The 24,484-nt window shown below is 35.2% G+C and overlaps 1 protein-coding gene across 2 annotated transcripts; it reads left to right on the forward strand.

The window, feature by feature from the left end:
• The first annotated feature begins 1,747 nt into the window (after positions 1-1,747).
• On the forward strand, positions 1,748-24,427 carry LOC145787760 (uncharacterized). Of its 2 annotated transcripts, none has more exons than XM_082599580.1 (20): positions 1,748-1,854; positions 4,696-4,752; positions 5,206-5,244; positions 6,017-6,073; positions 6,638-6,751; positions 7,391-7,525; positions 8,183-8,356; positions 9,013-9,091; positions 9,783-9,898; positions 10,464-10,652; positions 15,357-15,532; positions 15,925-16,015; positions 16,798-16,954; positions 17,219-17,285; positions 17,555-17,666; positions 18,486-18,634; positions 19,273-19,438; positions 21,178-21,321; positions 21,848-21,976; positions 23,350-24,427. In XM_082599580.1, exons 2-20 carry the CDS (start codon positions 4,707-4,709, stop codon positions 23,400-23,402), a joined length of 2,193 nt encoding a protein of 730 aa, XP_082455706.1. In that variant the 5' UTR covers positions 1,748-1,854; positions 4,696-4,706; the 3' UTR covers positions 23,403-24,427. The 2 variants fall into 2 exon arrangements, with proteins under 2 accessions (XP_082455706.1, XP_082455707.1); XM_082599581.1 differs by lacking the exon at positions 1,748-1,854 and adding an exon at positions 4,081-4,165.
• The last annotated feature ends 57 nt before the right edge of the window (positions 24,428-24,484 follow it).

Below are 24,484 nucleotides of genomic sequence, written 5' to 3' on the forward strand. Positions count from 1 at the left end.
ATACGTTATGCTCGTACAACGAAGACCTATTTATAATTCATTCGCTAAAGTTTTGCATGAGGTATTGCAACAGTGAGCTTATAAAGCTTTAATCGAAAAAATATTTGTTTGAATTTTCATGTATTGATGCTGCATGCATGCGCTACGTTGAACTACATGCAACGTAGCGCGCTACCGAGAAAAAAGAAAAGCAAGTCAGTTTCATTTCTAAGGTTTGCAATGTCTGAAATTTCAATTGTAATGAATACATTATTTAGTTTTTCCAGAAATCTAATGGTTTCAATTAGTTCTAAACAAGCCTTTTCCGATTTGTTTTGGTTTAATAAGTTTGAAGAACGACTTAAATATTGCACCAAACGTTTTCTTTACTCATATTGTTTGTTGCGAGGATTCAGAAACGCATTTGCCATAAATGCTGCTCACAATGAAACGGCCAACATGGTACATCGATACACCAGGACCGTATAAATTGCCCTGAGGCGCACCGTTCCATCGCAACTACGCCCATATCCGTTGCTTGCCCCGGAGGGTCATGGTATTCAACAAAGGTGAAAACCTGTTGTAAACACACAATTTATATAAGCATAAAAATACTTGAATTGCGTTTGTTTCTATTTCCAAGTTTTCCATCTGACACCACCTTTACAGGCCTACCGCATGTCTAATATCCCTTACGGATATGACACACTTGCAAATTGGTTTCAAGATAAATTGTACATCACGTAGAATGGTATTAATTGATGATTACCTCAAAAATTCAACTTTAAAAAAGAGTCACTTCTAAGATAATTATAGCCTACAAATACAAGCAATACAAATACAAATGCAAATAAAAAAAATTAAAATTAAAGTCAGTTTCAGACGCTAAAAGCATTATTTATCAACATGCAATACTATTTTATATACATTCTGTCACAACTTAGTTGTCGGTGTAACCACAGAATGAAATGAGCACACAAGAGGAAAGCAAAGCAATAGTCTTTTTGTTGCTACCGTACTGATATCGTATTGGAAAGAGAAAGAATGCTGTTCCCCACTTAAGGGGTAGGTATGAAATCAGTTTTAAAGTCTGTTCAGTTAAGATTTTTTTCTTTTTTACTCTTTTGCGGTTTCAGTAAACGAGTGGTTTTATTTTCCTTTTTTACAAACTTGATGAAATGGTTGTTACCTTGAAAAAAAGGAGCCATTTTACATTGAATTTAAGACGACATAAAATAAACACATTGATTCATTTTTGTTACATTTAAACTGCAGTTGCGTTTCATTGCGAGAAACGAAAATAAAGATTTAAAAAAAATCACGACATTAAAATGCGGAAAAGTTTAGCTCACAGATTTTCTAAATCAACTTAGATGATTATTCTGCTTGAAACAAAATTTATTCAGTTATATCAGTTGACGCATTTTGAAGCTTAATTAGAAAGTTTACTAGAAGTTTCGTATGGCTGCCAGGGTTAGGTCAATCTTAGTCTGGCAGCCCATCTGCAGTCAAATTAAGTTTGGGAGTATTATTTACCTTACTTGCCAGACAGGTTACTTCATCATTATCACATCAATGCTTTTGCTTGTCATTTCTAAATAAAAGTATTTCTAATATAATGGCCGAGCAGTTGAATTGTTTAGATTTCATTTTTTAATTAGTCTACAGTGAGATATTGAAAGTACTTTGACAAGAAAGAAAGTTTTTGTTCTGCTTCATATTGAAATCACATCTTTATTATGCATTTAATAATATCTTATATTTTTATTTACTGATAAAAACCAAATTAAGTGACAAACTTGCAGGAAGTAAGATTGGTAAGATTGGCAGCCTCAGACCACATAAAGAGGAGTGTCAAGCGGCGAACATCTACAGGTAATGAAATGCTTTCATAGTTGAACAAAATTTGCTAAGCATTTGTGTTAAAACATTTTATTTTTGTTCGAAAAGTGCAAAGTGTGAGCAAACATCAAAATACTGCTCGGCAAATCTTAAGCCGGTCTTTAATTTCCACGCTGTGAGTTTGTAATTAAAGGGAGCTTGTGCAACGTTGAGCTTGCAAAGGAAATGCAAACATCAAACTGTTGTAAATATTGCGTTTTACATTTTTTGGAATGCTTGTAAGTTGCGGTACATTGGCTGATTTTACAATGGCTACTGTTGTAAATTCTTAATAAACAAGGCAATTATTAAGACCGTGGATATTTTTTTTGAAAAGATTTAATTTTTCAAACGTTTTAGTACAACTCTGCTAATGTTTTAACGGTCGAATTTGTACCGTCTAGTCGTCTGGTCTAACTTGATTAATATTTTGCAAATGTTTGTGCGCAATTACAGAAAATAAAATTTGACTTAACCAAGAGTTTTCCAATCGTTTGTTTAAATGTCATAAGCTTTTTATTTCAGGCTTAAAAATTACTCGTGTTTTATTGTGTTTCTGACGTTATGTGAAAAAAGTTTTGGTGAACACTTGAACTGCTGTATTGTTGAACGCAATTGTCATTCAGACACAAATCATAAAACAAGCCCTTCTAAATTTTCCACGTCGACAAACAATGGGGAACTACACGTGTCTGATGAGATTTTATGGCCAAAATATGTTTATGAGCAAACATAAACAATTGCTGTTTATTTATTACTTTTTGCCAACCAGGCATAGCCGAACATTTAAGACTGCTTGCAACGATATTTCACTAATTGAATTAAATCACTGTCAACATCTTCTTCGATGATATCTCATGCATGACTGTAGCTACGTGATCATGGATATTCTATATAAATATGGATGTAAAACATGCGCACAATGTTGGTTATTTTTTATTGAACACACGACAGGTAGATAGTGGCAATTTTAGAGTTGTGGAAACAAACAAATCGTCAAGTAGACTACAGCAGAAGCGCTACTTTTTGTAGAGTTTGTTGTTGTTGAGATAACCATTTAAAAGTGAAATTGAGTATTTTTTTTCTTCTGAATGTTGGTCCCCAACTGTAAATATTCTCTTCACTCCCAGCTGACTAAAATTAGCCTTTTTTTACATTGATTCAACGTTTGTAGATCTTAAACAATTTTGAATAGGACTAACTTTCCTTGCTGAGACAAAGATGTTAAATGCTTGGAGCAGACTAGCCAGGCTAAATTGATGACTTACTACAGTATCCGTCTCTGAATCGTTAGGCATACAGTATGAGGCTTATGTAAAATGTAGAACTAGTTTAGAGCAGAATTTATGAAAACTTCCATCTTGTGGTTCCTTTGTTGCTATAACCGTCACAGAAATTATTTTCATCCTTCAGAAGTGATTTAGAAACAACAGTTTTATTCAACTCCCCTCGCCAAGTGCTCAAGAATAATCGTCACTCGATGCTGCTGTTAGCTTGTTTCTTTATGTACAATAGGCTATACATGCATATTCATATATGCTCTTAAAATTAACAAAAAATAAAATAAAACAGTGATCATGGTTGAAGGTTTGAAGTATTGCTAAAATAATGTGGATTTTTTAAATTTTTAATATGAACTTGTCTCCAAATTTTATAAATTGAAGGGGTGTGAATTACAAGGCGTTGGCAAGGCAATAGCCTAGTTTCGAAACAAAATTGCATGGTATAAAACTTTTGTATAACCTTCATGGTTTGAATTACATAGTTATTGCAAAGAAGACATGTGACACTTTTGTGACAGGGAGCAGCAATTACAAATCTAGATTCCTAAGATTCCTAGATTCACTCTTTGATAGATTTATTTTGCAAATAAGCTGCCTGATTTAAAAGACGAGAGAGTAATTATTTAATCTGTTTAGAACCAAATGAGGTGGACTTTTGTTGGAGGTCACCATTAGCGTGATAAAAGGAAACTACTGCTATGGAAAATAGAATGCTTTGTGTTACACCAACACGGCCTTTTCTAACAAATGGCACATATTTGCACGTGGCCTCAGGCGAAGAGCATCTAGAACTGTTCAAGTGACAGAAACTATTGGACAGATCTCTTTCTAATGACGACAAAAATAGATAGACTTGAGAAAATCGTAAAAAGCTTTGGGCCGGTATTTAAGAGAAGATGGTGTCTTAGTTCCATTTCGACAGGTTATGAGCAAAAAGTGACTTTGTTAAACGATTTTGTAAAACTAATACAAGTCGTTCACTTTAAAATTACTTTTAGCGACAGTGTTGAAGAAGTGTGTAGGTAGGTTAACCTGCAAATGCAGTCAATAACTATTATATAATAAATGCTCAGGTCTTTTTTTTCTTAAAAGTCTGTTTACCAAACGTTATCAAAAGCTAAAATATTGTAAAAATAACAAAACAAATTAGTTAGGATAGACCAAATAATAATTATAACAATAATAATTATCATAAATCAATTTCAAACATTATAAATAATAATTTGTATTTTTACTTTCATCTCTTGCATCAAATAAAGCAAATCAAAATAATATATAGGATGTTATGCTTCAAAAGCAGCGAATGTAGATGAGAATTTGTGGTTCTGTAACCAATCACAAATGAAAATATGTCTGTTTTAAAACAAGATACACATTTTGTTGAGGCTTTGCTTGTTGTTTGGTGTGAAAAGCAACTTTTTATACCTAAGCTTTAAATTCCGATGTAGACTATTCAAACAAGCTTTGAGCTTAGAACGATTTTTGTGTCGTAATGTTTCATTCTCCCAGACATAAGTTGCAAGATATTCAAAATGCATATTTGCTTTTGCAGGCAATCACATCATGAAGATATGCATTCTTGCTTTGCTTATTGCTGGGGCTCTAGCAGGTAGGTCTACGTTATTCATTTTTTAATGTATGTAATCTGCTAGAAAATACTTGAATTCTAGTAATAAATTGTCAGCAAGCAAAAATGACCTGAAACAGGCCTACTCTGACTTTTAATAGTGAATTGGGTTTGCAGCCTAAGTGAAATTAAAAGTACGGTATAATATTGGCAACTAGGCTGAAAGCAAGCAATGTTTATGTCATCTTTTCCTTTTGCTGGTACCATATTGGTGTGTAAATTTGTCATTCGCTGTATGTTTGGGCCAGTAATGAAAAAAATAAACATTAAAATTCAAAGTTTCTTTTTAATGTGAACTATTTTCATGTAAGAGCGAACAATCACTAAATATTCTTGACTAATAACTTTGTGTTGTCTCGCATTCACAATCTTTAGACTACTGATAGTGTTGGTTATCAATAGACTATGCTTGTTCAGCCTATTCTTTTCTTTCAGTTCCACAAGAAGAAACCTCAAGAACGAGCACTGACACAGGTACAATAACTTCAAGTTTTGAGTTTTGACAGAATAAAGTTCGGCTAAACTAAAGATGCGTCTTTCAACAGTAAACATTCAAAGGTGTAGCCTACTGTATATAAGTAAACAAATATGGAAATGTCGTTGCAATTTTGAAATGATCAAAAAAAATCAAACTATTGTGTGATAGAAAGACATACGTTAATAGCTTCGTGTTTCGATTGATCTTGCAAGAACTAACCGATGTTACTTTTTGAATTTACCAGGGTTTCCAATTAGTTTATGTACCAATCTTTTGAATAAGTATGCCATTTTTGAAGTGCAATGCGAGCTTGCAAATGCGCCAGATTGGTATATATTCGTAATTAATACAAAAATAAACTGCACTAAAAAATGGACGTTTTAACCTGTTTGATATTCAGCGCAAGCTTTGGCAAGCCTCTCTCTAATGTAGGCTACATTTTTTAATATCTACTGTCGAATATCTATGATTCATTGTTTAACGTTTCGGTATAAGCCATCCTACTACCGGTAATGAAAGTTAATAAATAAGTAACTTCGAAGCTCTGTTAAGTTCTGTGGCAATACACCGTAGGCTATGCACATGAAGGCCAGTAGGCCACTAATAATAAGTCAAGTCCATGAAAATGAACCTGCCACGATAACGTGAAATATCATGTCGTTTTTTTTCCTTGATATCGATCATAACTTTTTTAACAGTTTCTTTGCAAGAAAAACTTTGATAGGCCTAGCATATGCGACAAAACGTAATCCATGGCCTTTTTTGCAGAAATCGACGAAGAAGCTTTGTTGGCATTCTCCCTTCTCTTGGTTCAAATGCAAGGAGGTTTGTGTTAGAGTGTTGATAAATCTTATAATTATGGATTCATGATCTCAATAAGTTTGTTTATGCTTGATGGCTGATGTTACTAACGAGACCACTACAGTTGCTGGGTTCTTGAAAACAAGTTGATACGTAGACAAAGAGAATTTATGTATTTTACATAAACTGCAGTATAAGTGGCATAAGACAATGGTTATTTATGCGTTACATTGCTCTTTGGTTTATCTTTGAATCTCTTATTTAATTAACTGGTTAGAAGAATTGATAAGTCACTTTAGCTGACAGTATTAACAATTTAAATATTACGGTTTATATGTTTCTCTGCAGCCGATTGTAGCAAGAATTACGTTATTTGGTGCGGTGGCATTGCAATGAATTGTGTAACTTATTTGCGAAAAACATTTTGAGTCATTATGATGAAAAATTTTTGTTTGTAAACAAGCCGAATGCATGATGCAGTCAAAACTAAACATTCTCTATACCGGTATCGCAAATGTTGCAACTGAAAAATCATGGTGAATTGAAAAAATTATCTCTTCTTGATCTTAAACGAACTTTTTATTGCAGAAGATGCAATGAGATCGCTAACTCCGTTGCTACCTTTTGTCTTGACCGACCTAGACGGAGAGATGGATTATGAGCGCCAACTCTTTCTTCTATCCATGAGCGGACTTTCCAATAGTGAGAACTTAACGTAATTCTGAGACCAATTCATTGTAATACAGCTTCTTAAATAGAGCTAGAAATCTCCGCTTGTAATCAGTAAAAAGAAGATCCTTTAGAGACGCAGGACTGAATGAAAGTATTGTCCAGAGTAGATGGACACTCGATGGTTGGACGTGTTCTGAGAATGGAAGAGGGCTGTTTGATAAAACGTCCACACAATCGAAGAGTGTTTGGATGCAAATGCAAGCGACGGAAATAACCTGTGAAAAAATGTTGAGATTTTGTTGGCAAAAAGGTGTTGATTGTTCGCATAAAAAATTAACCAGTCCAAGACTGTGAAAATTGAAAGATGAAAGTTGTCACAACCACCAAAAAGGATAAGCTTGCAGACAAAAAAAGGAATAATGAGCAAAGGGCCTCAAGTTACTGCAGAAAATGTTTTTAGTTCTGACAGAAGCCACAACTCCAGCAAAATTTTATCAGAAAAAAAACATGCCTTTGCTTAAATTTGTTAGATTGATACACTACTGCAGCTCCCCAATTACAGGCAGACGGTATGTTGAGCTGGAAGCTGTTTTAATAAATACGTAATTTTATAGTTCGTCAATATTTTAAAGACAGTGAGGTTTTTTACTTTGTATTTTTTATTCACAGAATTTTCAGAAAGCATACTTAGAGATGTGATGCCAATGTTGATGTCTGAAGGAAAGACGACTGAAGAGACAATTATGACTCTGCTTTATCTTTCTAAACAACTTTGCAAGCCAGGAAAATCTGGAGTGAAAGAATGTAAGTGGTTAGAGAACAAAGTGTTCACTTCTTGTATGCATGTTATATTTAAAACTACATTTTAATTTATTGTATGATTGTATATAATATACGTAAAAAAAGTACAACGTATTTACGTAAATAAATAAATGCGTAAATACGTGAATCAGTTGCGTTGCCGAAAGGTGGATACAGTGATTCGATACCTCCCCCAAGCACGTGGTTATGATTTGGGAAAGGGTAAAGTTGACTCGATGACTATAGCCTATGTCTCTTTGCTACTTTCTGTTGTGTTACGTAATGTAGTAGTAATACGTAACGTAATGTAGCATACTTCATGTTATAGTAATGGACGTAAAAAAGAACATGCTTGTTAGCTAAAACTTGCTATTTTCCGCAATGTTTTTCTTTGCATTGTCAAATTACAGTTTAACTTATCTGTTTGCAAAATCATTTTCCTATCTGAATAGAAAGACATGCCTATGTAACTCTATAAGTTTCCCAAACTACTTTTACTTCAGGCCACGAGAGCAACCGCTCCTAAATGATTTTACTTTAAAGTCGTCCAGACAGAGCAAATAATTTTAAACATATTCCTTCTGGATTTTGTTTAGCTTAGGTCTGATTTCTGTTTTGAAATTATTGATTTGCTGGTTTAAAATTTGTAAATTCATCCAGGTCCCGTTGATTCTGAAGCCATCATCCCTTTGATCAGGATGAGAGAAGATCGAGGATGCAAAGGAAGCAACATCCAGTCCTACGTAGACATGAGCGCAGAAAACGAAATGTGCTTGTGTGAAGAACAATCAAACGCATTGTTTTGGGTTAATCTTGTCGAACAATTATCTAGGAGTAAGTTGGCTACTTTTTTTTTTTTATAAAGACAGGGTCGTAGTAGTCTGCTTGGGATTAGGGTGCGGAGTTAATAAAGCAGTCAAGGTATCGGCCTATTCTAAACCACAAATTTGCAAGTTAAGCACATTTTAATGCATCGATGTTTGAATCATCTATGTTTTAAAATAGAAAAAAAAGCATTAATTTTTATCATTTGACCAAATGCAAGAACAAACGTTTTGACGTTTTTGTTTTCAATAACCGTAGCTTATTGTGGGAAACACAGCCTCTTTCGACATATTTATTTGAGTAAAAGATCACTTTTGCGTTTATTGTTTGATTAAAATTTCGCTTTTAACATAGCTCACATGAGGCTTATCTATTTGGTTAATTGAATAGTCAAGATTAATCTCCTAATGTTAACATGTAAATAACGAAGCAATTTGTTATTCATTAAGTTTTTCCAACCGTTACTATAGAGTCGATAAGCATAAAGCTAAGGTATAGTTACATGCAAATGAAGATTCTTTCATCATGTTTGATTTCCTAGAAATATGTTTACTCTTTATATAACTTTGACTTAACTCTCGTAACGTACAAACTAGGTAGGCCTACGATATGCATGTAGTCTAATGGGAATTTTGAAAGTTCTAATAATTCACTGTATTTTACAGATCATAGTAGTAAAAATAGCACCATGCCAGACCAATTTCCAATGGCGTTGATGATGGTGTTAAGCCAAACCAAATGCGAGTAAGTAAATATGAACATTATTTGCATCAGGAAAAAAAAAAAAAGATACCAAAACTAGAAAGTAGCTTACCGGCTGATATCGAAAACAAACAAAACATCAAACTAATTAAGTTAATAAGTTAGTTAAGCAATAATTAAAAGTTGATTTTATGTATCACGCTGAGCGTTTATTTTGGATCATTATTGAATTCAAGAAAAAATGTTCCATGAAAGATTTGTGAAGAGAATTTATCTTGGAATCTAACTTGTCTTGTTACTTTACGTCTTTATGGATCCTTTTTATATCAAATTTTCTCAATCAAGCGTAGGCCTACATCAAATAAATTTAAAGTTGACAGCTTTCTTTGTTGTCTAAAACGTTTCCTGGCTACTCCATTATCCTAAATCTCTTTTATTTTGGTATTAAATCGTTTACGTATTTTACTGCATCTTCTGACTGTGAATGAAAGACTTCTTGTGCAAATGATGCAACGCAAAACGACGCTGGAAACACATTACTCATTTATCTATAGATAGAGATATTTAGATATATATAGATAGAAATATACAGTAGATATAGATAGAGATATTTTATTACTATATATATAACGTTTCATTTTTTACGTCAGTATGAAAACGATAACTGTTTCGTTAATTTTCAAACACAGCCTAGCCAAGCTTTGTTTAAAGGTATTGCAATTTAATGTTACAGGGGAATTTTGAAGTATAGGCAGAGTCCATGCAGGTGTTCAGAAGTCACTGAAGGATATAGCCCCATGCTGATGCAGTACCTTTTAACATCTGAAGACGTGCAAAGACAACTTACACGTAAGTAGGCCTACAATATTAAAACTTTAAGCCAATTCTTCAAAAGAAAATTCAGATATTGCACTTGAAAAAGTTCCTTTCGTCTTATGCAGTGTCGCTTACATTTTTATTGCACGGCTGAATGGTTTTAGTAATTTCAGGAAAAAATAGTATAAACCTACTCTCTGCTGAAATTGATTTTGAGATATTGCATTTTTTGTGTTGTTATCAGACCAATTTATTCCGTTTTATTTCACACAACACCTAAGGGCAGAGCATTTTATATTATTTAACATTTTTTTGTACCAAAAACTCTTCGGCCTACGACATAAACTTTAAGGAAGCACCTGAATGGAACTGTTGTAATTCGTGCGCTGCATGACAATAATTAGGCTACGTTTGTGAGTTGTGGTAATTTTCCATGTCCAAAAGCATACTTAGAGCTTAGTAGTTGACAACGCCTTGCAATTTCACAGTGAATTTTCAAAGTCGACATAGCAAACGCAAGTTGGCGAAAGAGCAGGCTACTGATTTTAGTCTTAGTTACAAAACTACAATACCTTTCAAAAAAGTCTTTTTTTTTCAGCTGAACAACAAAGAAACATACGGGAAGAGATAGGACAGCCAAAATACAGAATATTAGGTTCTGGAAACTTGAATCTCAATGACTATATTTACTCTATGTTTGCCCAAAGTTCAAGTCCTCAAGCTCTTGCGCTTTTGCAAAATCAAAACAGTCCAGATCTTCTGAGACAAGTTATTCTTTCAAGCATTGGTAAGTGTGTAGTTCATTGTTATTGATAAGAGTAAAAAAGAAAGCTGATATAGCCTTCAATTGACACACCGATTTATGCAAACCAACCTCTGTTGTTGACAGATTTGTTGCTGTAAGCATCAAGAAGCAACGCAAAGGTTTTATAAATTCCAATTTTAACATTCTTACTTTTTTCTGGTGTTTAAATGTTATTCGTTGATATGATCCCACGGTAGTTAACAAGTTGATAACAAAAGTATTTAAATGTTTTTACCTAGTGCACCAAAAATTAAATCGCTTTCATTCGATTTGCATGTTATGTTCTCTCACTTAGACTCTATTCTCAGAGTAGGCTCGGGCTTTGTTACGCAATTTGATTGTACGACAGCGCTTGAGCATTCTGTCAAAAGAAATTTCAAACTTCTGGAAAAGTGCATTGTAAAAAGTGGATCAAATATCAAATAATTTCTTTAGAGTATTGAAAAGTAATCCTTTAACCTGTTAAGTGCGTATGACGACAATTGTCGTCCGAGACAGTCGCTCTTGCTGTGCGTAAGACGACAATTGTCGTTTTCGTGATCGCAGCTATTCATGGCACTTTTAATTTCGCTTTCCTCTATTCCCTTTGTCTGGAAGGCGCAATTATGACGTGTGAAGAAACATAGATGCATTGTTTACACTACAATAACGATTGCAGCCTAGCAGAAATCATTAATCCCTAAATCACTCTATTACAATATTTTATTATTATCTTATTATAATATGTGGTAGCTTCTGCACTCACCTACAATATAACCATAATTGCAAGAATGAAAAGATTTCATCCTAAATGTTTGTTTTTTTTTCTGAAATGGCTTCCTTCCAGTGTATAAAATTGAACCACATCATGCACGTTCAGTCAGTGTGAAGTCATTTTTATGTAATGTTACAAGCAGTTTCAGAAATTTTTGTTGTGTGTGAAAACATATTTTGTAACATATAGTCAACAAAACAATAGGATTTTGTGTTGCTTCTAATGTTAGAACAAGCGTCAGAAAATGATACAGTTTGAATATTTCCAAACTAAACTTACATGTACTTTGTTTCATCATCAACAGTATCATAGCCGATGCGGCCTTTGATGAACTAGATGCTCAGTTCGTAAATTTTTTCCAGTGTTCCCTTTGTCGCGCAGTGTCCCAAAGTGTTCTTGGTTGGCTGATTGATGTATTGAAATTGGATATAAATGTTGTTCTTTGTCTGCCACGAGCACGTTTCCCGAGAAGGCGGCCGCTTAGACAGAGATTTTCGAAATCTTCCTTTCTGATAATGTGACCGAGAAATTTGAGTTGCCTTTGAGTTATGTTGTTCAATAGTTCCTTATCTTGATGTACTTGGTTCAAAACTTCTGCATTTGTGATGTGATCAGTATATGAAATCCTGAGCATTCTTCTGTAAAACCACATTTCTGCTGCTTCAATGTTACGCCTGGTTTCTGTGTTGAAAGTCCATGTTTCACAACCATACTGGAGAACAGACCACACTAACACTTTGAGAAGTCGCACCTTCAGAAGAATAGAAAGCTTGCGATCCAATAGAATAGGTCGTAGTCTATTAAAAGCGTCTTTAGCTAGGCCTATTCTTCTTCGTATCTCTTTCCTACATCGTGCGTCCGCTGTTAAGAGAGAACCAAGATAGTTGAAAGAAGACACCTGTTCAATTGTGTTGCCTCCCTGGTGAAGTACAAAGTGGGGTTCAGGACTTTGTTTGGAGATAGTCATGCATTTTGTTTTTTTGTCATTAATTTCAATTCCATATTTTGCACTGATGTCTGAAGTTTTGTTAATTAGTGTTTGTAAACCATCCGGGGATGTCGCTATGAGCACAGTGTCATCAGCATAGCGAATATTGTTTAATGAGATGCCGTTCACTAAAACTCCCTCATCAATACCTTCTATTTCTCTGAGAATCATTTCACTATACAAGTTAAACAGATCTGGTGACATCACACAGCCTTGTCTGACCCCACGTTGAATTTCAAAATATCTAGACAGACCTTCAGGTAGGCGAACTGCAGCTTGTTGTTGGTAATACACATTCTTAATTATGCGCAGGTCCTTGTGATCAACGTTAATGTTGTTCAGCATCTCAAAAAGCTGTTCGTGACGAACTTTATCGAAGGCTTTTTTAAAATCTACAAATGCTAGATATAGGTCTTGCTGGACTTCGATTGCTCTTTCACCAAGCATTCTCATCGTGAAGATTGCGTTGGTTGTTCCCCTGTCTTTCATGAAGCCAAATTGATTGCCCCCTATTTCTGGAAGCAATTGCCTTCTTAAGCGTTGGAGGATGATCTTTAGCAGCAATTTCACAGTGTGTGAGATCAGACTAATAGTGCGATGTTTGTCGCAATCAAGTGTTCCTGGAACTTTGGGTAGTGCAATGAATACTGATTTCAACATGTCCTCAGGAATCACACCACTTTCATATATTCTGTCTAAGAGCTTCCATATGATGTCTATTCCTTCTTCGTCTAGAGCTTTAAGCATTTCCACACAGATTTCATCTGGCCCAGCTGCTTTTCCTGTTTTCATTTGATGCAGAGCCCACATAACTTCGGCTTTCAAGATCGGTGGACCTGTCACATCTCGAGATGCATCTTCAGTAAGCTTGCTTCTGCTTGCATCCCGAAAGAGGTCCTGTATATATTCCTCCCATCTCTGAGTTACATCTTTTGGGTCATGAAGGATGTCTCCATTTGCCGCTCTGATACACTTCGATGTTGGTGCTGATTTTTTGCCTACAAGCTCGTTTATCTTTTTGAACATGTGTTTCCCATCAAGTCGAAGTTTCTCAATTTCTAGACATTTTTCTTCAAGCCATTTTTCTTTAGCTTTATGACATTCTTTTTTAATTTCAAGGTTTACTAAACGATATTGTATTGGATCCTGTTTCAATTTACGACGTTTGTCCATTAAATTCCTTATTTCAGAATTGAACCAATAAGTTGAAGTTTTCTTGCTCTGGTCCATCTTAGGAATATTAGTGTATGCGGCTTTCTTGATAACGGTTGAATATACATTCCAGTAAGTTTCGGGGTCTTGCGGCAAAGTATCTGGCAAGTTTTTCAGGACATCATGTTTGAAGTTTGCACAAACATCTAAATCACCGAGAGACTGTAGGTTAAACTTTAGGTTTGGTTTTGGTTTTTGAATGCACTTGAAAAACAGTTGAAATCTTGCAACGACTGGATTGTGGTCCGAGTCAATATCTGCTCCTGGGTATGCATGGCAATCTTTAACAGCATTCCTGTATCGAGTATTCATCAAAATGTAATCTATTTGATTTCTTGCTCTGTCTCCTGGGCTTGTCCAGGTGTACCTTCTTCTTCGATGTACGTTAAACCAAGTGTTAGTAATTGTCAGGTTTTTGTCCCTACACCAGTCAACCAGCCTGTCACCTCTCTCATTTCGTTCACCAAGGCCAAACTGACCAACAATTTTACCTTCCTCCATACATCCAACTTTGGCATTAAAATCTCCCATAACCATTGTAACTTCATTTGGTTTGCAAGTTTTGTAGAGATCATTCAAGGACTCATAGAACTTATTGATTTCATGTTCGTCCGAGTCAGCTGTGGGAGCATATACAACTATAATGTTTACGTTGAAAGGACTTGATTTGAGTTTCACCATTAGCATTCGTTCATTCTTTGGCCAGAAGGAGAGCACTGACTTTGCTAATTGCTCAGACAGTATTAGAGCTACTCCATGTTGATGTTTTAAGCCGGCTGAATAGAAAATCCTTTTTTTATTTTTAGTAAATTCTCCCGAATTAGTCCATCTAATTTCACATAGACCCAAGCAATCAAGTTTCATTCGGTCTAGCTCTACCAACACGTTATCTAACTTTCCTGCTTGATGGAGTGTTCTAACATTCCATGTTCCAATTCTAGATATCTTTTTCCTAAAGTTTCTTGCATTGTTTGAGTTGGCATAATGTACCACGGTTGCTGAATGACGATCCCGCGGACCCCGTGGCCAGTGCTCTGCCTGTGGCACTTGTAAAGATCCTGCGTTACCGGACGCGACACCTGCACGCATTGAGCGGCGACTGGTCTCGTTTACGTCGTTTGTGTTTCTTTTAATTTGTTGCATCATAGTTAACTAGGCCGAATACTGGGGTGGGTGGCCTATGTATCCTTCCCCAGGGGACGATATTGGTTCAAGAGGAGACGCCGTCAGCAAGAACTCCTCTCTATCCAGGAGCGCCGGTGATTGAAAATCGATCACACACGTGGAGGCTCCGTCCCAATCGCTCCCTTCGTACTTTGTTTAGTCTCTTATAAATGGTTAGAAATTATTCTGTTCTGTAAACTGATGTATTTTTTTCTTCATAATAAAAAAATAGTTGAATAATTTCGCAATGGTGAAAAGTATAATCACTTGAGAGTAATGCAATTACACCAAAAAACAATAATCCAGCCGGAGCAATAGTCGATGAAAAGTTAAAGCAATAGACACAAAAGGAAATTGAACAAAAGCGTATTGTGCTGCGTCATGGGGGTTCCCCAATATCCTAGCAAGCAATAATGCGACGAAAAATACTGCGAGGGATCAAATTAAATACGCACAGTAAGGAGAGTTTCGAAAATTTAATTACGCACTTAACGGGTTAAACTGCAGGTTCCAGTTTCAGTCGGCTTCGGTTTGACAGAACACAATTGTAACATACACATTTGAGCAGGTTTGGACAGCAGTTTGCTACAAGTTGTTTTGAATGGAGGATTTCAAGATGGTCCAGACAGAGTAGCTTTAATCAGCTACCTCACAAATCTTGGAATTCTGGATTCGTCAATCATTCCCTTCTTGCTTGGTGTTGACAATGGACAAAACTTCTTCCTCACCAACTTAATTGAATCTGTAAGTCAACAAATCGTCTATACTTCAACAGCCGTTTGTGGCTACGTAAAAAACAAACAGTTAGGCCACCAATATTTTTTAATTTGATCTTTATAACAATTTGAATTAATCGTTTTAATTGGAGCACCAGCATTGCATTAACAATATAACTTAAGTCTTACTCAAAAAACTATCCTAGTTCATGTTGGTCTATGCATTTGGCAACAGGAAAAATGACCGTATTGGAAAAAGTTTTGAAATTGAGTGTAACATTTCTACTGAAACTCAAATCGGTGAAAACCAGTAGCATACAGTTGTGGACTAGCCATTTTTTTTAGTTTTGATTTATGTTGTTAGATCCCTTGTCTATTTACCTGTTTACTCTCCAAGTGAGTGACATTTGTTGTGTTCAGGGTTCTCTCGACCCATCAACGGGGCTCCTACTTTTAGCAAGTCAAGCGGGCCTCGGTCAAGACGCACTTCTTGATGTTTTAATTGAAGGAAGTAAGTTAAAATATCTTTAAGAGAATATCAACCGTTACAGATGAATCGTTTGTAAACGTTTTGCATGATGGTAGCAACATTTATTTACACACCTAGTCAGTAGTCATTGAATGTAGCAATTTATGGATTTTGTTAGTGATCAAAGCATAAACCGAACTTTATTGGAATATATATCGAATACATAAAAGTATATGATTGCTTACGATTACCAATGTTAATCGATTATAACCAATCACATATTATACTGTATTACGATTACCGAAGTTTACTGTTTCCATCTGTAGCTTTAACTTTGACGTGATATCTTGAGTCACAATTACGTCTTTAAATTTTCTTGAGCTTGTAGAGATATGCATAAAAATAAGAATGTGACATGAAAAATAAAAATACAATACAAACAGATTTACGTCCCGTTACACAGTCAGTAAAGGTCCCATACTCAGTTATTGAGCTTTGGAGAATGAGAAGATGGGGTTCTCATTATGTTCAGCCTTTGGCACTAACGGGAATAGGGTGGCCAGTTTCTTTCTATCTGCCGGCTTTCCTTCAGCAACTATGGCACTCAAATGGCCAGTAAAATCACTTAAAACAATAAGAATTTATTAAATGATATTGAATATGATAAATAGCTATAGAAATTGTGAAACTTTTTTATTTATTGCACTTTTCAACTTCGGTCATTTGCTTTAAAATAAATTCTCTCGGTTATAAAGTCGTAAAGTAGCTTAATCGTTGTATCATACAAAAAATATCATCCACAATAAGCGATGTTTCTTTTTAAGTTACTGGAATTCAAGAAAACTCAGAATACTTTACCAGTCTTGGTCGTCCATACATCCCTTCCTTGCCTGCTGGCATTTACCCTGGAAGTCAGTTATTTTTTGCTCATTTTGAAACGCTTGGCGTCAACACTTGCTCTCTGCACGATCTTCGAAACAGGTGAATGCATTGTTGCAGTTATGCAGTAGATAGCATTGTTGTTAATAAACAAATTTTGTACGTCGGTGGCTTTCAATCAAGAAGTCGCAGACCCACAAAGCATTTGCAGTGGAAGCGCAGAAGTGTATCTACTGTATTTCTGACATGTGGTTGGTAAATTATAACATTGATAAATTGCGCTTGTGCATGGAAGTGTAAAATGGCATCTTATTTAAAAAAATAGTTAGACTTAATAAAACAATATTTATGAATTATTTACATCAGATTTGACTGCGGATACATCGGAATCAGTGCAGCTGAATGTGAAACAGTTCCATATTGCTGTTACAATGTAAGTAGCCTAGTTGAAAATGATGTAGGCCTATGCATTAACTTTATTGATGAACTTTTTGAGAATTCCAAAAGCAATTTTCTGATATAGAGAAAAAAGCAATAAACAAAACATAGTTTTAGGTGTTGTTTTAGCTGATAGCACAATGTCTAGGATGATAATGAAAGATCCTATATACAGTCACAGCAATGTTTTTGAACAAAAAATAACTTTCTTGAAGAATATTGTAAAGAGACAAAAGATAAATCCCCGTTTCTTTTGTTTGACAGCCAATTTTCTTAACGGATGTTGAAGTAAGGAATGCCACAGAGAATGCGATTACCTCGGCAACTGCAGTACCATGGTGTTACTACAATGTTTTCTTTGTATACTTTGATAGTTGTAAGTATATTTATTGCCTGTGTGCTGTATGTCTATGCTATTTTGTGTGACAACAAAATACCAGTACCGTAGTCATTGTGTCTATTCAATGCAAAGTTAAATATTTCCAACAAAAAGAAAGAGGGGAACTGTAACTGAAGAAAGTGAACCATTAATTTCCTCTATAAAATTCTCCAACATGGATTGCTTTATTTTATCTCTGAATGCAAACTAATGGTTGTAATAATAATTATGTTTTATTTTGCGCCCATTGCGATAGCATGCAATTCACTACGATCACAGATGCCATACAACATAAAACCAGAAGCAGCTATACTAAATAGTTTCCAAGGACGTGAGAAAATCTTTTCCTGCTCTTGACAAATAATTTTTGGCAAAACACTTTGGTTTTGCAGAATAATGGGATGTAGCCTATTTTTCAATCACGAAAAGATTGTATTTGTCATTTTTCTTCTCCAGTTGAAGAAAACAAAAGTATAGCCTAACATTGAGAGCAAGATTTTTTTTTAAGTTGTAAAAACTATTCGCTATTTACACTTTAACTATGAAATTTTTTACTTTTGTGTCTTACTAGAAGCAGTAGGCTACTTCTATTTTGCATTCATCATCATCAAATGCTGGCATTTTGAAGCAGTTTGTGGCTTCGAAATATTAAATCCCTTTTGTATATTGAGATTAAAAATGCATAACGACATGCCAATATGGCAGAAACTTTAAAAGCTACAACGATACTTGCTGGGTATATTCATATTATTATGATTGTGGAATAAACAATAGCGTAGTCGAGTGCACTAAAATCTTAATGCATATTTTGTTTAGTTTACATGTCAGTCCAAAGCCCTGGAGGATTTGCATCGCCCATTCAATGCAGGCCTCTCTTTCGATTTGGCATTTCCATTGATCCAAATCTCTACAATTTGTATAATCCTTCTGATCCTACAAGTGGCATTGGCCGACTCATTTCTCCTGTAAGTTCTACAGATATTATGCTTGATTACTATTAGAGAAAGGAATCTCTGTTTTGTCACCTTTTCGATCAGACAACTTGCTGAATATACTTTTATGTGGAAAGAAACAAGTTCGTCACACAAGACTTCAAAACGAATGTCTTAAAGTTATTTCAGTTGTCTTGCATATTGATGGATGACAATAGCTTATACTTGCATGTCGTTTTTAAATTGTCAATGTAGTTAGTGAAACCTTGCATAATTTGTAGAACATCTATGAATTTTATAGCTGAAAATAATTAAAAGCTACAAATTTCGTCTTGAGACCGCGTTGATTTCATTCTTTTATACAAAATTAAATGTAAAATATACCACTTGTCAGTTGCCAGCATATATATAGATCTGCAGATGAATTTTTCCATCTACCTCTAACAAATCTAATTTTTGGCAATCAAATTCACATTCGCTTTCTGTTCGCATATTGGCTCTAAGCTCTTCAAAGATAATTCTTCTTAAAACTCTCCGGTTTTAAGTAATAAAATGCAGTTTTCAAACTTGGAAAGGATATATATACTGCATATTAAAAACTCAATTTGCAGGCAAATTATACTATAAACCTTTAATAAATATAATTTTGGCAATTCCATGACTCTCCGCAGAGAGTAGAGTGCGGTTTTCCTGGAGTCACGGAGTTCCACTGCGTCGCCATAAGAGGTTGTTGCTGGGACGGTGATGCGCCATTCCGGGTACCTCAATGCTTTAGACCCAACGGACCAACTACTATTGATTTTAATTTCGACAACGTTCCACTTGCCTACCGTCCAGGTATGTGAAAATGACAAGACTGAAAATATAGATTGTATCGTAAAAAAAAAACATTCCCAGGGTCAGTGGTTCGAAGCCAAGTCCAGCAAATCAAATTGCGTGTTGCAACAGTGCCAATTTTCTTTCAACTTAATAACTTATTTTGGTTACAAGCACGTTTTAACGTTGGCGTTTTATCGCTTCTACCTTTTTCTAGACCTTTGCTATTTTGACGAGTATTGTTTTTGCTGTGATGGTCAGAAATAAAAACAACTAGACTGATTGCCACCATTGAGATTTCGAAGAGGTTCTTCCTTCAGTAAAATTGAATTCCTAAGATAGCAACTAGTCAAAATAACTGCCTTAGGTTTATATCTTTGTATGCATTTTATGCAGCCTACCTATTAAACAAAATTACCCTAAACAATATTTTTTTTAACAATAAATATTTGTATGAAACAAATTCGATTTATGTGGCATCTTGGTAGTTTTGTTTTAAAGAGGAAGACTATTTAATTAAAACCACAATAAAAGTTCGCTTCGTTATCTTAAAGATTCAAATTCAAAACCAACCATTAAGATAACGAAGCGAACTTTTATCAAGCGAACTTTTATCAAGCGAACTTTTAATCAGAGCGAACTTTTATCAAGAGCCTCTACAAGTAAGCGAAACTACCAAGCATAACCGATAAAGGCTTTATCAGTCCGAAGATAAAGATTCAAATTCAAAACCAACCATTATCTTCGGACTGATAAAGCCTTTATCGGTTATGCTTGGTAGTTTCGCTTACTTGTAGAGGCTCTTGACGCAGGGCGGTTACTGAGATTGGCAGAGTGAAGTTTCCAATTGTTGAATTGTTGTTGCCGGCGAATTATTCCATTCACTAGGTGTCGCTGAATGGAGAGCAGTCCTGAAATGCGTTGCTCAAGCGCACACCCCGAGAGTCGAACCAGCGCCGCGTGATCTTGAGTCGTGCGCGCAACCACTGAGCTAACGGGGTGGCTAATCACTGGTTACGAGCCAGACTCAAAATCAAGCGGCGCTAGTTCGACTCTCGGTGTGTGCGTTTGAGCAACGCATCCCAGGATTGTTCTCCATTCAGGGGCACCTAGTGGATGGAATAATTCCCTGACAAGAAGACTTCAACAATCGGAAGCTTCACTCTATCAATATCGGTGACCGGGCCGCAACTTTTCAAAAGGTATCATTTAAAAATCCCCTTTGAGCAACAAAGGAAAACGTATATCCTAGCTAAATTAAGTCATTGGTTTACCATTGGCTGATTTGGTGCAGAGGGTTAGGGCGGTGGTAGTCATTTCATAGACCTGGGTTTGACTCCCACCACTGCTATTGCTCATTTTTCTTCTGTAATTACCAAGCAAAGTTCAAAGGGGATTTTTTAATGGTACCTTTTGGAAAGTTGCGACCGGGCCTGCGTAAGTGGTTTAAAGCCTCTACAAGTATGCGAAACTGCCAGGATTAAGCTCTCCAAGAAGCTTTCCCAGTCCGAGGATAAAGATCAAATCAATCAAAACTACAATAAGGCTATAGCAACATTTCATAGGCATTATTGACTCCGCAATCCAGCACCGTACAATACTTGCTGGTGTAACTTATGCTCTGTGATGAGTGTAAGTATGTTCGTTCAAATGAAATAAGTTTGTTTATGTTTATTTTGTAGCCATATACTGCTTATTTTTGACTGGTGCACTATAGGTATAATTGGAAAGAACTGATTTTTTTATTTTTTATTTTTTAGCCAATGGCACATGCAACAGAAATAATTATCAACTCCCTCTGCTCTATTATAAAAGAATCGCTTGCCATTATACTTTGGAGTTCTACAACATTGGTTACAACATTCTTGCAATCCCAAATCGTTTGGACTGCCTCACTAAACTGGGTAAAGTATATTGTTTCAGACCAGACCAGATCATAATTGCTAGATCTTCTTACATGGGCTGTAAAATTAGTTAGAACTATAGAGTCAAAGTGTAGAAACTTAATTCATGTTCAGCAAACGTTTCGAACATACATTGATTCAATCTTCAATGCAACAAATCATATAATTAAGACTAATGTCAAGACTCGGTAAACGGGACTGGGTCAATTGTTCAAAGCCACTACAAACATGTGGAACTGCCAGGAGAAAGCTCTTAAGAGACTTTCTCCTTCAGAGGAAAAAAATTTCCACAATCAATCCAGTCAAAGTTGTTAATATCCATGATCATCATCATCATTGTGTGCCATAGAGCCAAAGGTTAACTGCTAATTGTTTGCACAAATCGCGATCTTCCGCTCTTCTCTTTGTTTCTCTAATAATCGTCGAGTAGTCTGATAAAAATGATCGATGTCTTAAACTGATAAGAATAATTGATGAAATAACTTTGATCAAACAAATTGGAATTTAAGTTTTGCTGTCACTACAGGATGCTGTTACGAAAGCGACGACTCAGTTATAGAAAGATATCCTTTCACTCCAAGATGTTATCAAAGAGAAGGAGGATTTGGAGCTGTCCCAAGTATTCTTCCAGGCGCTGGTTCCTTATTTCGATCAGGTACTGTAGTTCTCAATATAACTTTATTTCATCAGATTTTTTTAAGTGAACTATGAAATAATAGACCACCTAAGAACAGTTTCCTAAGAAGAAAACAATCAATATTTTAACGAAATCAACGTCTTTTCAGCTTGAGTAGCATTAAAGTATCTTGACTGTTGAAAAAACAAGTTGAACGAGCTTTAGTTGACACTGAAATGGAATGTAACCACTAACCAGACTATACCTACCTGTCAATTGCTTATTTTAACAAATAAAAATGACATTTTTCTTGGCTTAACAACGGTTTTGTTTTAGTGGTTCCCAATCTTTTAGGACTGCAGCAAATCTTAAGAGATTGAAATAGCTCTTGGCACCTGTTGGTAAGGGCAAAATGCGAAATAGAAAGATAATTGTCATTCTTCTATGCCCCAAAATTTTCTTTTCCATGTACGAAACGTTTTCTAACCCTTTAGCAAGAAACTTTAAGACAGGATGTTTATGAATTGCTTGAAGGCAGTATCAAAATATTATCAAATGAGTTCATCAATATTTCTCGTTGGGTTGCAAAAAATCTTTAGTACAACATTGGATAACTGTTCTGATAAATACAAAACTGCAGAAGTGACATCGCATTTTTGCATGGCACAGCCCCATGATGTTAAACATTAAAATGAAAAAGTTAGAAAGATCTGCATAAGTATGGAAACTTTCTTTCATTCTACAGCCTATTGAAAAATATCACATTTTGGACGACAATCTTTTTCGATTTCATGACATAGCATGTCTTCTGCCAAAAGTAAACTTAAGGGAATTTAAGTAAGACGTTTGATATCACATCAAAAAAGTATTTTGAAACTATGTAATAAATTGTGGCTCTGTGCTTTTGTAGAGCTGAGCCCCACAAATGGAATATCTTTTTATGGGCTGTCATCTGACCTCTCAGCGTAGCACGTGGCCGCATTTAGTGTTATATTCTATTGCAGAAGAATGTGTCAACATCAGGCTATTGATAAAATTTAGAAAACTACAGTATGTAAAGGAAGAAGGGAAAGTATATTTTTTAGTTAAAGAGAAATTTTCGTTTCGTATGCTATAGTTAAATGACACCTGCCAATAACATAGAAAGAAATACTGAAAAGTAAGCTGCGGCTTTATTTCATGATCAAAAAGATAAAAACATGAATATAAAATTAGGATTATTGAGAGGATAATTTTGCCTTTAATTCAACGTCTGCAGACGTTGAATCAATGTAAAATGACAGATTTTGCTCTCTTGAAGGTTGATGGCCGGCTATGGTAAAACGACACAAGAAGTTTTGCTTGTTGCAGATCATAGTTTTGTTACCATTCGGTAAACAGTCAAAGGCTTAATTTTTTATTGTAAATTACAGGTTCTTCCGACCTTGAAAGGGATTTTCCCAAACATCAACCACCTAATCCTTAATTTCAACCAAATTTCTCCTGACTTCTCCAAACGTCTATCAATTAATCTATAAACTCGGATAACTAACGAGAAAGACAACCGACAATCGACAACCGGTGTAAAGTTTTTGTTAATCTCGTTTTAGTACATTGTATGTTGCATTGCTGTATTTTTCTTCTGTTTTGCTGCATAGGTACAACTATAACATTTGAACCACGTAATGATTTTGCTATAAGCAGAAATCTAGCCATAGAAATCTTTTTAAAGTTTGTTTCATCTGTGTTCGGATTGGATAATTAAAATGCAACGGAAGTCTTACAAAAAAACAAAAAACTTCGAGCAATAAACAGTTGGCTCATTGACACGAAACATAAGAAAATCATCTTCAGCCATCAGTAGTTCACATGTTTGATGTTAAGTTGTTTTACACTACGTGTATTGTTTACTTTTTCTAAAAGTAACATGCCACCACAAATGTTCAGTGCTATAAATTGTGATGCAGTTAAAAATATTTAATGGCAATGCTCACAGTAGCTACTCCAAAGATTATTTAAGTTCTTCGACTCTATAAGCCGTTACATTCATGCACGTATGTACGCTTAAAGCAATTCAAATCAACGCATGCCTTCGTTAATTGGACGTAAAGATGTATTACATTAGCCTATTGTGGAAAGGCTCACTGCTCACAAATGCTAGCATTCAAGTCGCACATAGCTGTCTTGCTCGTATCAAAGTTAAGCTCTCTTTACAGTGGGGAAGATTGACTCTTTTTGATGATAAAACATGAATCTTTTGAAGGTTACAAGGTATGAAGTGACTTGGCTCTATTTTCAGCTTTGAAACGCAAAAAAATCCAGTAATTGATTGGGTTTAAAATCATGCTGTTTTCAAAATTTTGCGCCATTGTTTATTTTTGATTTTGTAACAAATTGATTGATCTTTGTGGGTATTCCTTTTCTTTGACTAGGTAACAATTGACTAATGTTACATAAAAATGTTGAAATAAAAACCGATGGTTGGCTACTTGTCCTCCAGCCATCAATCAACGTTTTTTACGTTTGATCCAGAGAGCAGTTGAATTAAAATTTGCATCAGATAGGTTT

Source organism: Aplidium turbinatum, chromosome 18 (assembly GCF_918807975.1).
Source record: "Aplidium turbinatum chromosome 18, kaAplTurb1.1, whole genome shotgun sequence".
In the NCBI taxonomy this organism is placed as follows: Eukaryota; Metazoa; Chordata; class Ascidiacea; order Aplousobranchia; family Polyclinidae; genus Aplidium; species Aplidium turbinatum.

Excerpts from the sequence above, each read along its gene's own strand:
- LOC145787760 (XM_082599580.1), top strand. The coding sequence starts at position 4,707 with ATGAAGATATGCATTCTTGCTTTGCTTATTGCTGGGGCTCTAGCAG. Across the intron at positions 9,899-10,463 it reads CGTGCAAAGACAACTTACAC|CTGAACAACAAAGAAACATA; the intron begins GTAAGTAGGCCT and ends TTTTTTTTTCAG. Across the intron at positions 18,635-19,272 it reads TTGGCCGACTCATTTCTCCT|AGAGTAGAGTGCGGTTTTCC; the intron begins GTAAGTTCTACA and ends GACTCTCCGCAG.